Genomic DNA, 14,356 nt, shown 5'->3' on the forward strand with positions numbered 1-14,356 from the left:
TACGTATGTATTCACTTTGACTTCCTCCCCATTTCCATTGGCTTCCAAATAGCATGTGCATACCATTTGACTTGTGGCGCCACAATCAGACAGGCAGAGTTTTGACAGACATGGAGAAAAACATTCATCAAGCAAAGTGACCTCAATTGGAACACCCGGAGATAGCTTTTGACAGGGAAGACGTTCTCTTGTGGCGCGTGTTGTTTTCTCAGGATTACAGATATTACATCAAGCTCACTGGGAATGATTGCTATTTGAGCAAAATGTTTACGCTTCTCAAATGGTAGGATGGATTTATTGTCCGCAAAGAGCATTTGTCAGGAGCCGTGACAGTATTATCTTCCTTTCATGGCAACGCTAATCCCTATCCATACTTCATCTGTGCACGTCATCGCCATGAAACGGGAGCCCTTTCAGAATAGGCTGATATCAGTGACAATGTTATTTACATGTAAAGTCTTTTTTTCTTTTTTTTTTTATTAGCATAGCAACATCTGTGTACGTGGCGACATAATATGGTAGATATTTCTGCGACGGAAATGTAAATATAACAATTGAAGCGATACTCGTGAAATTCTCACAGCGTCCAGTTTAGTTTTGTTCTTTTTATAAAGTCTGCCTTAAAAGGGAGTCATGTCTGTCATTTCCGCTGCCGCCGCCAGCACTTGTTGCTTAGTGGATAGCTTTGCATAATTTTGCGCAATCCACCTTGAGTAGAAGCTGCGCAATCGAGACATCCTGCGAAATAACGAAAAAGACTGTTGGAAATGAATTAGTACAATATGTTGTGTTGTAAATGTAGGTCAGTGAAGTATTTCAAGGCCCTACGTGCCTGCTTGAGATCCCAAGTAGGCACATATCCACTTCAGGCAGTGAAGGCTTCACGTTTGAGCTTTACAAGAAGCATTGTTGCGGCAAGCCATCTTTCTGCCCAAATGTCTGAAATGTGACGAGCATAACCTCAATGTAGCACACCGGTGGATCCGATTCCAAACGGTGTGAGCTGACTTGAAATCAGGCTTAAAATGGACAGACACTTGTCTTTTACAAGGCTCCTGTCAACATGAAAAAGGGAAGTCATTTCCGCATGTGTCTTTTACTTTGCGCTTTCTTCAGAAAACGGAATGATTTTCTTTGAACAGCACACTTGGCAAAACAAAGAGTCAAGGCCATTGATTTTACCTTTTCATTAAACACAGAGCGGAGAAGGAAACAAATGGGACGGACGGAGCGCATGAGATGAAAAGAGGGGTTAAAAGGCAGGCGGAAAAAGCTGTAGTGATATCAAGTGTTGTGAAAAAAGGAAATATTCGATTCTATCCTGCACACAGATGAAGGCAAAGTATTTTGATTTTATCATCAAGATTCGTATTCAAATCTTTTTTCTTCAAGAAAAGCGTGGGACCTAAAATGGAGAAAGTATTAACACACCCACAATTATGGTGACCTTGTGCAATATACTCCGTATCTGTAATGTAATATTCCGAATTGTTGATTGCTCATTCAACATACTCCAGTGGCTGCTGACTGTATTTCTCCTCACTTGCTACTACTGCTCCAGCAATTGTGGTTATTATTTAAAGACGATTTTTACACAGAATTCCTGACTGTGTCAGTGCAATTGATTTCCGGGTTCAGTTTTCTATCTAGAGATGTGCGCTGCCGAACGACAAGAATGAATGGGTCGGAAAGAACATTCATCACTAAGTAGTTGCTGCAGTCATAGCTGAGGTCCAGATAGCATGACGGGACTTGATAACTGAGGACAAAACACAGCACAACATACGCAAAAGGGTCAACTAAATACCCAAAGCACATAGTACACTTCTTCCGTCTCTGTCTGTCCTTCCAAATGTTCAGCAAGCTGTGTATGGATGCTCTTCAAATACATTGTGTCCCTACCTCCTCCCCACTTTCCCCTGTGGAGCTATTTAATCTTAATCAATTACTCCTGCAGTGTAATACCCAGCTCAGCTAAAAGTAGAAATACACATCTTGGGACCACACAAGGACAAAATTAGAGCAATTATAGCATTGCTTTTGCTATCGTAAATACCCAGGGGCTTATTGAACGAATGAACTTTATTTTCCAACAATATAAAAGAAAGGAAAGTCATTTACATTTGAAAGTAAGAAAAGAAGAAATGGCAATAATAAAATAACAAGGCACACTGTTTTTTGAAACCCCACCCCTTTTGAACTATTGTTCACAAATCGAATATTTGAAGCTACCTTTACGAAATAATGATATATTAAATACGATGCAAAAAATACAATCTAAATAACACTTACCATTGTTTAGACGTAGGAATTCAATTGGTTGGGCTAGTGTAGCTCTGTATAATGTTGTTGTTTTCTTAATTACCAGTCAATCTAGCTGATATTGTTTTCGATGGCAACTTTTGCCATGATATCCCCACCGAATTTGCAGAAAGCAAACCAAGCCCAAAGACACAAGTCGGTAGCAAAAGGTTGGAAGAAAAACGAATGAGCAGAATCAATGTGCAAAGGACTGACGTGGACAATGCAGACAATGCAGACAGGGGAATGCAACCGCAGCATTAAAGAGCGATGCAGATGACTCAGCTTAAGTGGAAGAATGAAGCTGATCAGAAGAGCTTGCCAACCAATCGCCCTGAAACCTCATCCTCTCCATTCCATTCTTCTTGTTTGTATCCAGTTCAACGGCCGGCTCAACCTGCTGTCCCGCTCTGAGTCAAATGATGTGACAGCCGCCGCCACACTTTGTGTTTGCATTTGTGTCATTCGAATCACTTTCAACGTCCTACTCGCCAATTAATTCTGCTATCAGCGTAGCAACACACGCTTGCAGGTATGATGAACTTGCTGAAGAAGCATCACGTTTGCAAAATTCATTCCGTGTTGTCTCGAAACCTCATCACTTGCTCAGGTTATCCGGCTACGCTCAGCCAATACCTAGCGTGGATGAAAAATGCACGCTGTCCGCAGGTCTAAGATGATGAAATATTCACAAGTCGCGGCTGAGTGCAGTGCCGGAGGGCATCATTTACCCTAGGCTGTGTCTGTCCGCGCACAGCACAGCACAGCACAGCACAGCACAGCGTGCTCGTGATGTCGATGGGATGAAGTGTTCTTCTCCGTAACCAAAAACCTTGATTCAGTGGAGCTTTTGGCTTGTTCTGCTGCTGAGGCGAAAGTATTTTATCCGCAGCCCCAGACCCAAGTCTCATATTAAATGCATAATAAATAAAGACAGTTTTGGGGTGCTGGGAGGGAGGGATTGTTTTGCAACAGGCTGCCCTGCAGCATTATACCTACTAGCCAAATCCACGCTCGCTGGATTTTTTTGCTCTGCACAAAATTCGTCCTGGAAGCTGAACTTGTGCTATGTGCTGTCCTTCCAGCAAGTTCCACAACCTTTTTCTCTCTATTTCTCATCAATGAAGACTGGCAATGTTTCTAGTATTTGCTCCATCTGATCCAAATTGAACATGATGGTTTCTGCAATGGCTACTTTTGTTTCAAGCCTTCAATTAGCTTGAACTTTGACTCTACATATTGCCAAAACTCAATGTTTTCTTTTCAGTCTGCACGAGTGGGGGGAAAAATGGGAAGTGGGGATTTCTTCGAACAAAGCCCACCTGTCTCGGGTGCAGGATTCTACTTTCACCTCTGTCTACAAGCTGTGTCGGTGCTTGTTATCCATGAATTCTCTTATTGGGGGCATTATGCATGGTGGAACAGAGATAAGAAGCAAGGTGTTTTCCGTCTCCATGCGAGACTTAAATCTAGGAGTGTGGCGCCATTGTGCCATCTGGCAGGTAAACCGCATTAGCTTTGTGATTAACAGTAATGCTGTCGTAATTTAACTACCATGAATTGCTGTATTCAAATTCAGCTTAAAATAGCTCCATTTCTCTATCCATCAATTCTATTTGGCTCGTTAGCAAATTGTGCTCGCTCAGTGAATGGTTTGCGTGCCCATTACTGTCTGAAAAATCACCGATGATTGCTCTTTTCTTTGACATTTAGACATCGGCCAAAAAAACAAATCTCAGTTCCGTGCCTTTGTGAGATGCTACAAAACAAGTCCGTTTACAGCTACATAAAACCGCCACTGAGCAATGCATTTTACATAGAAAACTCCAGAAACAATCAGACAATGTGTCACATATAGTCTGGCCGGAGTAAAAGTTGCAGCTGAGTAAATGGTAGCATTTGCCCCTCATCCCGGAAATGGCAGCCTTTGCCCCTTATTCGTCCCGTCGTCATCCCAGCCCAGAGGCCTTCTCTGAATCATGGTCACGAATGCTTGAAGAATCAGGCACGGCTGTGGTCCAAAAATTAATCATATCAAATGGTCTGAAACAAAGCAATCTGCTTTCACGTGTGCATGGATGAAGGCGTTGGTCTTGAGACAAAAAGCTGAAAGTGATTGCACTGCCCTCCTGGAGTGAGGGAAGCTTAAGTGATAAATAAACGCACGGACACACAAACACACCCTTCCTACGTCAGAGCTGTGGATCGGTGACGAATGTTGAAGGAAAAAAACCCCGCTTTTTTTCTTCACATTTACACACACGCACACACGTTTGAGATTCACATACGTACATACTACATGGACGATGGCACTTCCGTAGCGCAGCGTGAACTCTTGTTCATACCCTGCGAGTAATGGAAATAATGTCGTGAAAGTACAATACGCACTAACATGTTTCTCACACACAGGCACCCAGGGCTTGGCAGAGCAGATAGATTAGTGTAATAGCCTCAGCCAAGTCAGTCATCTGCCCACTGCTGAGTAGCAAATGTTGGCAGCAGCATTCAGATCAGGCACAAAGAAATTGGTCACAATGACAGTCCGCTCGGATGAACTTGTCATTCTTTCCCTTTTAAACAATGAATGATCAATTGTGTATTAAATGTATTTGCACGAGAATACGTATATTTGATGAAGTCAGTGCAAGCCAACTGTAGAATGGCAGTCAGTGGACGGACCGCGCGCGACCCATTACCACGTCTGAACATTTAAAAGAGGCTGTAAAGTGAATTGGCAGATTAGCACTGCCTTTCTTATTCAAATAGGAAAATGAGTTCATGCTTGATGTAGGTTGGAGCGGTTATTAAAACAACAACAACCTTTCTGACTGCATCACATTCAATGTTAAAAAAAAGACCTAACTGCATTTAAAGCAAAATTGACTTGAGGCATGTAGCTAGCTACGTCTCAAAATTGAAATATAATATTGCGGAGTTATTTCTCACTTAGGCCTCCTGCAAAGTAGTTTTGAAGCTTGTGTGTGCCCGTGTCAAGCCCTTCAACTGCTCGAGCTAGAACTGGTCACATTAGGGCAGTACAATTGCGCAACATGGACATAGGAACATTGAAGGTATTCATCTCAATTACCAATATCGTTTCTCCCAGTTTGAAAATGCATGTACAGCTCATTTTTTACTCTCAAATGCAGAGCTAAGGCCAGACGATGACAAATATATGAGGGAGCAGCGAGTGAGACGTGCATAGAGAGAGAGAGGGAGTGCAGAACGCACTTGATGCTTTCAGAGGAAACATTAAGTGATCCTCCATTATTTGGGGGTATTGTTGAATTTGAAAAAACAACAACACAGTGAGGCATTGTGCAACACAGCACAATAATAGCAGACTATGCTGCTTTGAACCGTCATTCTGGAATTATGCTGCGAGTGTCATTTAGAAAGCAATAATACAAAATAGTATATAGAAATTCAGTATAATGTATAATAATACAAAATGCAAACTTTACATGTGTCGTCAGCCATTAGCTTTACATACTAGATACTTTCATATATGTATGTAAGGGCTGAACAATTTAAAGAAAAAATTGTATTGACGGATATTTCAATATCCGTTTAACTTTTTTTTTTTTAAATCAAGTTTCAGTGCGCATGATCGAAAAGGGCATCATACCCTGAAGAGCATTCAGCATGTGTGTGGGTGTGGGGGTGTGCGTGCGTGCGTGCGCGCGTGCACCTGCACAGGCATATGCCATTTAATTAGTTAGTAAACAGACGTCTCTGTTTGTGGGCATCAGTGTGAGAGCGACCCAACGACACAGATAGGGGAATTAATAGGTGTGTGTATGTCAGCTTGTCGCTGCTGCCGCCGCCGCCGTTAAACTGCAGAGAGAGAGAGAGAGAGAAAGAGGGAGGAAACCGTGGAGGGAAGCACATTGGAGAGCAGCCGTGGTCAGCTCAGTGTTTAGATGTCCCTTTTAGTATTCATGGGCTCGCAGCGATTGGTCACGGAGAGCCACACACACACACACATATCTCCATGTGGTGTTATTCCACAGAGGGCACTCTAACGACCTCCGCGTACATTCCCCACGCCTTAATACAAACCACTAAACCTTAACATGCCATCTCACCTTCACTTAACTCTAAAACAGATAGTTAACGTGAGCAAGGCAACCTTTTGCTCAGTCAGTGCGCAAAAGGCCAAGAAGTGCCAACTGGCCCTTCATGTTTTAATGAGGAATTTCATTAGCATTTGAATGAGGGAAGCGGCAAAAGCTGACTAGCCATTTCGAAGGAACTGAAGGACGAATGGGCAAATTCCCACATGAACAAGTGTTGCCCACTGCACTAGGTCACGATGAATCCTTTTTCCTGAGATCTGCCTGTAACATGAAGTGAGATGCTCTGATTGTTGTTCCCTAGAATGATCCCTCCATCAAGTAAGAGCTTCCTGGTCAACAACCTGGCAGCAGGAAGCCAGTACGATCTATGCGTGCTGGCCATCTACGACGACATCAGCACCTCCCTGACGGCCACCCGCGTGGTAGGATGCGTGCAGTTCACCACCGAGTCCGAGTATATGAGATGCCATTTTATGCAATCCCAATTCCTCGGCGGGACTATGATCATCATCATCGGAGGGATTATAGTGGCTTCTGTGCTCATTTTCATCATCATCTTGATGATACGTTACAAGGTGGGTCGCCATCTGTTTCTTTGAACCCATTCGCATTCGTTACGCTCGTTCCCCATCCCCTGCTACCCTGTAATAGTGCCATAAATATAATTAGTCACAGTGACAGAGGTAGGTCTTTTGGATTATAAAATGGGTTTTTTTTGGATTATAAGATGTTTTTATTGTTTTTCTCTTGTAGTTTTAATGTTCTCACTTGGAACTAAATGATGGATAGGGGTAGGACATGATAAGCTTAGGCTTCTTCCTACTCCTTTTCGAACAGTGATATAGGTATATTGTTTGTTGTTGTTGTTTTTTAATTGTCTTTAAATCATGTTTGAAATCAAAATGCATTCATTCATAGGTACCAAAATAATGATTGCACCATGTTTCTCATGGAATGGAAGCGCATGGCTTACTTTGATATTACCCAAGGCCAGTGTGTGGTGTATTATGAGCGATACCTGAAAGCAGCAGCAGCAGCAGCAGCAGCAGCTTCTGGCTGCACTTTTAATAGACTGCGAACAACATAGAGAGCCTTGCTTGTAAAATGTCTGTCTTTTGGAAGTGTTTTGATTTGGGAAAAGCGCATGAGCGCAATGGTGACTTTGAACGGCTGTAAATTTTAGTACTAGACTAGTTGCTCTGCATATGGCATTACCCTGAAATGGAATTTTTGTTACAAGTGGAATTGATTGGAAGTGATTCATTGGCCCTCTGAGAGGATTTTAATTCGTTCCCTTTTTGTTTTGAATGCCTCTCTATCGACGGGTATTTTCCCATCCATCCATCCATCCATCCATCCATCCAGATTCCTGAGAAACGCGCTGCACATGAAAACGCCAAAGAGGCGTGACTCACTGCCAACGTGTTTCATGACCCGCAGGTGTGCAACCCAGGAGATGGCGTTAAAGGCATGTCAATGTCCATGACCAACGTTCACTCTCAGACAAACGGGCAAAGGTGCAGCGTGACCCCCAGTAACTCCAAGCACGCCTCCATCGGATTGGAGGACCTGTCAAAGAAGAAGAGTGGAGGGAAGGACGCCGCCACTGCCGCCACCACCACCACCACCACCACCACCACCACGCTTTCATCCAACTCCTCCCTACCCGACTGCTCCACGGACACATCTGTTCTCAGCCAGCATTGGACAACACTTGGGGCTGAAGAACAAGTCAAAGTGGGTGAGGAGAGAGCTCGAGCCAGCCTCTCCTCGACCGCCGCCACCAGCTCGCTGGGCAGGCCAAAGCGGAAGCCCGCTCCAAGTAAACCGGGTTCGGCTTGCTCAAACACCTCAGCCGCCCCGGAGAACCTCCCGAGCGCGTGCCCTCGCGCTCCTTCTGCCTCGACCGCCTCTTCCACTCCTCTAGATACGCTCAACACCAACCGCAACAATTCCACCTCACTTAACCAAGGGCAGCCGCCTCCTCCCATTGGCAACCTTCGTCCACTTCCCTCCGTCCGCTATCGGGAAACGCCCATTCTGCGCCGGGCGCCTCGTGCCCGCACCTCCTCCGCTGCCAAGTACCAGACTCTCCCCGTGGAGGAGGGAGGCCGGAGCAGGCCGAGGAGGAGATATTCCCTCAGCGAAGGGGGCTCAAAGACTCTGGCGTACAATCCAGGGAGCGCGGCAAAATTAGGACGCATGGTGCGGGACAAAAGGAGTCAATCCATGAGCGGAATGCTCTTCTCCAAAGATGGCGAGGGCGACTCTAATAGAGGGCGCTGTGATTCGGACTGGATCTTGGAAAGCACGGTTTAAATTGAAACCAGACAACACGTTAGCTATTGTTATTTTGGGTGTGGCGTGCGTCTGTTTGTGGGACTGGAAGCTCAAGTGAGCCTGTGACATCAATATTTGTGTGAGCATGGACAAGGAGGAGTCTATTTCTGGGTGACAAATGGTCTTCTTTTGAAGGCTTTTTTATGTCTGTTTCACAAGCATTTTTTGACACCTTTGTTTCCAAGTCTATCCTTGAGCAAGTGGAGATCTTGCCTTGCCTTGTCTCGTTGCGTCCTCGACTTGTCCTGTTGGTTCCACTTGATAGCACAAAAGAATACAAGTCAATGGGCTCACTGCATCATTTTCACTTGATCTGCAAATACCACAAAAAAGGGAGGGAAAAAAAGAGAATGAAGATAAATAATGTCCATCTGTCTAGAGTCGACAGCAAGTGTGTGTGTGACCACGCCGTGGCAAGAGATACTAGCAGTCGGTGCCTTCTTTTGCACAAAAATACTCCAAGCGGAAGTAGCTCTCGGTCGGACAAACGTTTTCACACAGCCTTGTGTTTCTTGGCAAATAGACTGAATATCAAATGGAAACTTTATGGACCTCTTATGAAATTGATCTTTTTTAAAAGGGAAAAAAAAGAACCTACGAAAACAAAGCTTTTGGCTGACGTTGGTATACTTCAGCCTGGGTTGTTGGTCACATGTTACCGCAAAGCTCATGTACAGAAAAAGACAACATGTACTGTGTTGTTATGTTGTGTAAAATAAAATAAAAATAAAAAAGGTTGAATTAAAAACTTCTGGTGTCATGGTTGGAACAAAGTAACTTTTTGTGTCACCGCAGTACACAAAAATGATTTTTGAAAGAACTCTGAATTAGATTTTAGACAAAAGTCTATCTTGAGTTTCTCTCCCACTCATTGGGATAAACTCGCCGCTCTGACCACAGCCGTGAACAAAAGCAACGCGCTTGTTTTGAGCTGTGTGCATATGGTGACACAGAGCTCAAGGCGGGCAACGTGACTGGGAGTGAAAAAGGATGCAACATATTGTGCTGCATTGCCTTGGAAATGGGCACTGCCAGTCTAAAATGGCATTTTCTTTGCATCTTTCTGCTTCTGCAGACTACAAATGTAAACCAATGGCACAAATCAATGCCTTGTCACCGATGAGCTTGATTTTCGAGCTAGTTTCAAAATCCATCAGGTCATGGTGCCGGCCGGCAGACATCGAGAGAATATTTCCGAAGCAAGCTGAGTCATTCGCGAGTAGCCTCTGAGATGACGGGGGAAACAAATTGTTCCCTTTCTTGAATTTGATACAATTCAATGGCTTGGTTATACAGTCACCCTCTCTGTTCTGGCGCGCACACGCATGACCTTCCTCGGACTTCCTTTAGCTCTAAAAGCTCAATGGTAAGAGGCTTTGTAGAAGCACCTCATCTCTACTTTTCAGACCTTGTATCATGAAAGTTTCACCATCTATTTTTGTCATATCAATCACATTTTGCCACGAGGGCCCAGCGGACCTTATTACAGCCACATTTTGCCATGGCCCGAAGGCCTCTTTGTACTCGCTCGGGTGGCGGCCATCACTGCGTCAATGCCGTGTGCGCTTTTCCAGCCTCTTGTTTTGAAAACGTATTTGTGCATCAGCTCACATTGTTTCTCATAGTAGATCATCAGAAACAGTCACAGAAATATAATTGCCCCATTAAGGGATTATTATATCAAGGATGATTATGATGTGGATTATATGAGAATGACTATTTATCTGAACTAGGTTTGTGTTGCCGTAATAGAGGCAAGCATAAGCTATTTACAGGTAGGAGCCATGGACGCATTGTAATGTGCAGAGTCTGATGCTTTTTTTTTTTTTTGGCTGCATGCAGACGCACACCAACTGTTTAAGTAATCATTTCAAACTGTTTTCAGCATTTCATCACCATCAACTTAATACAAAATCTTAAGTGGGCAAATGCCACATGCGATCAAAATCAATATTATTCATCACCGTTTTTTTTTCCTCCTCAATTAGTGGTCTGGCCTTGGCTATTGTTGGCATAGCAACATTCCACTTGGTCTAAATTATAGTGCCGTGGCCAATCAAACACAAGCGGTGACCCTGGAGAGACGGCAATAACAAATCAGCTTAAGTGCGAGGGTGGATGAAAGTGTCAGAGCGACCGTTGTGTTGCACACGCATATCACCCACCGTCTCTTGTTGAGCAGATACCTTTGACTCCAGACAGATGGGATCTATTTCTCATTTGTCTAATGGTGCACATTCTCCTTTCTCAGCGTCACCTGTTGCCGTCTTCATCTTCTTTAAACTGCAAAGTAATTGGCAATCTTTTCCGGTATGTCTTTTGCAACCCTTTTGAATCGGCTCCATAATCATCCGTCCGTCCGTCCGTCCATCCATTCTCCGCACCGCTTGTCCCCACTGGAGCCTATCCCAGCAGTCATGGGGCAGCAGGCGCCCCGCCTGAGTTGCTTGCCAGCCAATCGCAGGGCACACAGAGACAGAAAACCATCCGCACTCACACCTACAGGCAATTCAACTGCTCATTCGACATGGCCTCATTAGGAGGCTGCAAAATAGCGTCCTGCGGGCCCGCATATAGCCCACACGCCACAGGTTTGAGACCACCGTGTTCCATGAGTAGAATTAATTGTACCCACCTGGACACAGCTCTCTTTCCATCTGCTGTGTTCAGCGGCGGAACAAAACTTGAACTCTCTCGATAGAACAGATGTGCATTAGAAACATGGGGTGGCTCCAGATGAGTTTGTTTTTGGCCTTCTTGATGAAAATTGCTTTCTTCTCTTCCTCCTCAGTTCTCTTTGTTTTTGTCCGTTTTTCTGGGTCCAATCAGGATCTGGCTTTCTTAGAGGTGGAAAAGAAAGATGCTGTTGTTCAAGTACTTGTGGTCTATGAAAAGAGCTCATGAAAGGCAACTGTTCTAAACGTTTTGCCTTATTTGCCTGAATATAAAGTGACTGACTCTGTGAGGCCCATGTGACTTTGTACTGGATTAGAGCCAAAGGGTAATTGACAGACTCACTAATCCAACGGGCAAGGGGAGAGGGGTCAGCAATCCAAGATTTAACAGTCGATAATTGGCCTATCAGCCCAAAGCTTGAGCTGGGAAGTTTAACTTAAGTGTGGGGGGAAAAGGAAAAAAAATCCACCGGTGACATACGTGTGCGTGCGTGCACTGAAACAGTCTTGTAAACATTTAATTGAGAGCAATCCCAAAAGTGAGCAGTTGAATACATACCTTTTGATTGGGAGTTCAAGCCACAGCAATACGTATCATCTTAAATCTTCACCCTGGTCTGAGTGACGGCAAATCCCCTGGCTGCACTGTGCCAGTCAGGCGAGTCGTAATTCCAAGCTGGAAACCAAAGCCCCATACTCTTAAGACAATACAACGTTGAGTGCCAGACTTTTTAAATGTAGGCCAACACACACAAAATGAAATGATTTTGAAGTCTCTGTAACTCAAGAAGTAGAATTGTGCATCCAATCCGGCTTGTCCCAAAAACGTATTCTACGACTGCTTGGATAAAAGAAAAATGTCCCCACAAAAACACAGCATAATGAAAAATGTTTCTTTCAATCCATTTCCAAAAAACAGTTCAATACAGTAGCGAATGATATGATTTCCATTCAAAGTGTCAAAAGCCCGGCAGCAGTATAATGAAAATACATTCAGGGGCGGGACTCACTGCAGTCTGTCGAGAGGGAGAAGGTTAATTGTCGCTACGGTAATTGAAATGTAATGGCCACCTTTAAATCCTTTTCAGCAGGCGGCGGGCGACTGCTTCGTTGGTCTGCCTCACAATTTTGACATTCATAGCTAAGCTTTTGCCTCCCTTTGCAAGTCTGCATAGAATGATTCTCACACGTCCACACTTGCACAGATAGATTTTGGTGCTAATCCGCTATATTTTACCGACGTACGGTTGTCATGGGAGTCGGGAGGACAAGGAGCTCGTACAAGCACGAGTAGTCGTTCTCTTTCAAATAAGAATTTGACTTCATCTCCTGCACCGTCTGCTCCCAGAAGGACAACAACAATCTGGCTGTTCGTTTAGTGACTCCTCACTTCCTGACACTTACCAGGACCTGCTCGGAATCTTAACAAGGGCCAGCGCAGGGCAGGGCAGGGCAGGGCAGGGCAGGGCAGCACTGCAAGCAAGAGAATGAGAGCCATAAAAGGACACTAGCGTGAGACCAACAACGCGCTGAATTCATTTCACGCTCTATTGCTAATTGAAAAGATGATGTGATATACTGTATGAAGATGATTGAGAAAGAAAAAAAAAAAGGCCCAACCCAATTGCGGACAGAGTCAAGTTTAGAATTTTTCCAAATTCCAATTGTGTACTTTGAGAGGAGAAATCAGGACTGATGTGTTGGACAAAGTGTACGTATTGTTTTTGGACATTTGAAGAGTAGGCGGAGTAGGTCTGTGTGTGAATCCTCCCTGCTGCGAGCTCCTGCCCCAAGGCTGTTGCCATGAAGGTAAACACCACACCCTCCTCGACTCATTCGTAGAATTGCAGTCACATACCCGATACAACAATTAAAAGTGTTTAAAAAAAAAACACCTTAAAATCAGATTTGACACAAATGAGTTGCATGAAAAATTGCTTCAATCACTCTCAATGGAGTGACCCAGATGGGAAAATACAGCTTCAAATGTTTTGACATGGAGCAGTTGTCGATTTTTTTGACTCCTCTAGGTAGCACTGTTGGTTTGAATGAATGGCTTTAAGAAATGGAGAATCAGTGCTCTTTCAGTCAGTCAATGCTGAATCCAAAAATTGCGATGTATTCATTTAAATATGAATCATTTATAGACATAATTAAAACCAAAGAATCATTTTCAATTTGGAGCATAATTAGGCATCATTACCTAATTACTATTCAATGTCACTTTCATGCTGCTCTTGGCAGCGAGTAGGAGTGTTAACCTCTGCCACGCAACACTTGGGAAGTGCTACTTTCCTTTTTGAGGCAGCGCATTTGAACAGTTGACCCTTTTAATCATACACTCATTCTCACACAGAAGGCCCACCACACCTCTGAATTATGTAGACTGACGTGACAGCCAGAGACCAAGTGATGTGGAGGAAATGTGACGGGCGGGGCTGAACCTTCAAACCTGTTTGCCTGAAAACTTTTGGAAATCAACATCAGACAGTCATGATGTGAATTATACAGTCAAATCAGTCATGCATTATTCTTCTTGCTTTCCAATGTATTGCTATGTGAGTTTGTAAAATGGTTTTTGTAGATTTGCCTTCTACAAGCATGTGCAATTTATTTAATGACCTTTATACACAAACCATTCATAAACTCACATAGCAACGCATATTTATTGACACATTTAGTTTTCTGTTTACAAACTTTGATTTCATAAACGTGTTTAGATCTATTTTTGAGGCCGCAAAGTTTCAATATTTGCCATTTTACTTCTATCTGTGGGTTGCTGAGTCACCACTGCTCTTCCAGCCCATGTCATGAAAATCCGACATTAGCCCCCACAGGAGTGGCACCAATCATTTCTCATCTCCCTCCCAATATCCTTAGCAGATGAAACGTGAGCGAGCGAGCGTGCAAGCGTGCAAGCGGGTCGGCCGGCAGGCAGGCAGGCAGGCAGGCAGGCAGCAA

At 44.0% G+C, this 14,356-nt stretch overlaps 1 protein-coding gene across 1 annotated transcript in view; it reads left to right on the forward strand.

Annotated features, from left to right (window-relative positions):
* The window catches only part of lrfn5a (leucine rich repeat and fibronectin type III domain containing 5a), a 40,767-nt gene extending 31,327 nt beyond the window's left edge, over positions 1–9,440 (forward strand). The window contains exons 9-10 of the mRNA XM_037241732.1: positions 6,682–6,955; positions 7,821–9,440. Of these exons, the coding sequence (XP_037097627.1) occupies positions 6,682–6,955; positions 7,821–8,699 (1,153 nt within the window). The 3' untranslated portion in view covers positions 8,700–9,440. The remainder of the gene's footprint in view (positions 1–6,681; positions 6,956–7,820) is intronic.
* The last annotated feature ends 4,916 nt before the right edge of the window (positions 9,441–14,356 follow it).

Source organism: Syngnathus acus, chromosome 22, assembly GCF_901709675.1.
Source record: "Syngnathus acus chromosome 22, fSynAcu1.2, whole genome shotgun sequence".
Taxonomy (NCBI): Eukaryota; Metazoa; Chordata; class Actinopteri; order Syngnathiformes; family Syngnathidae; genus Syngnathus; species Syngnathus acus.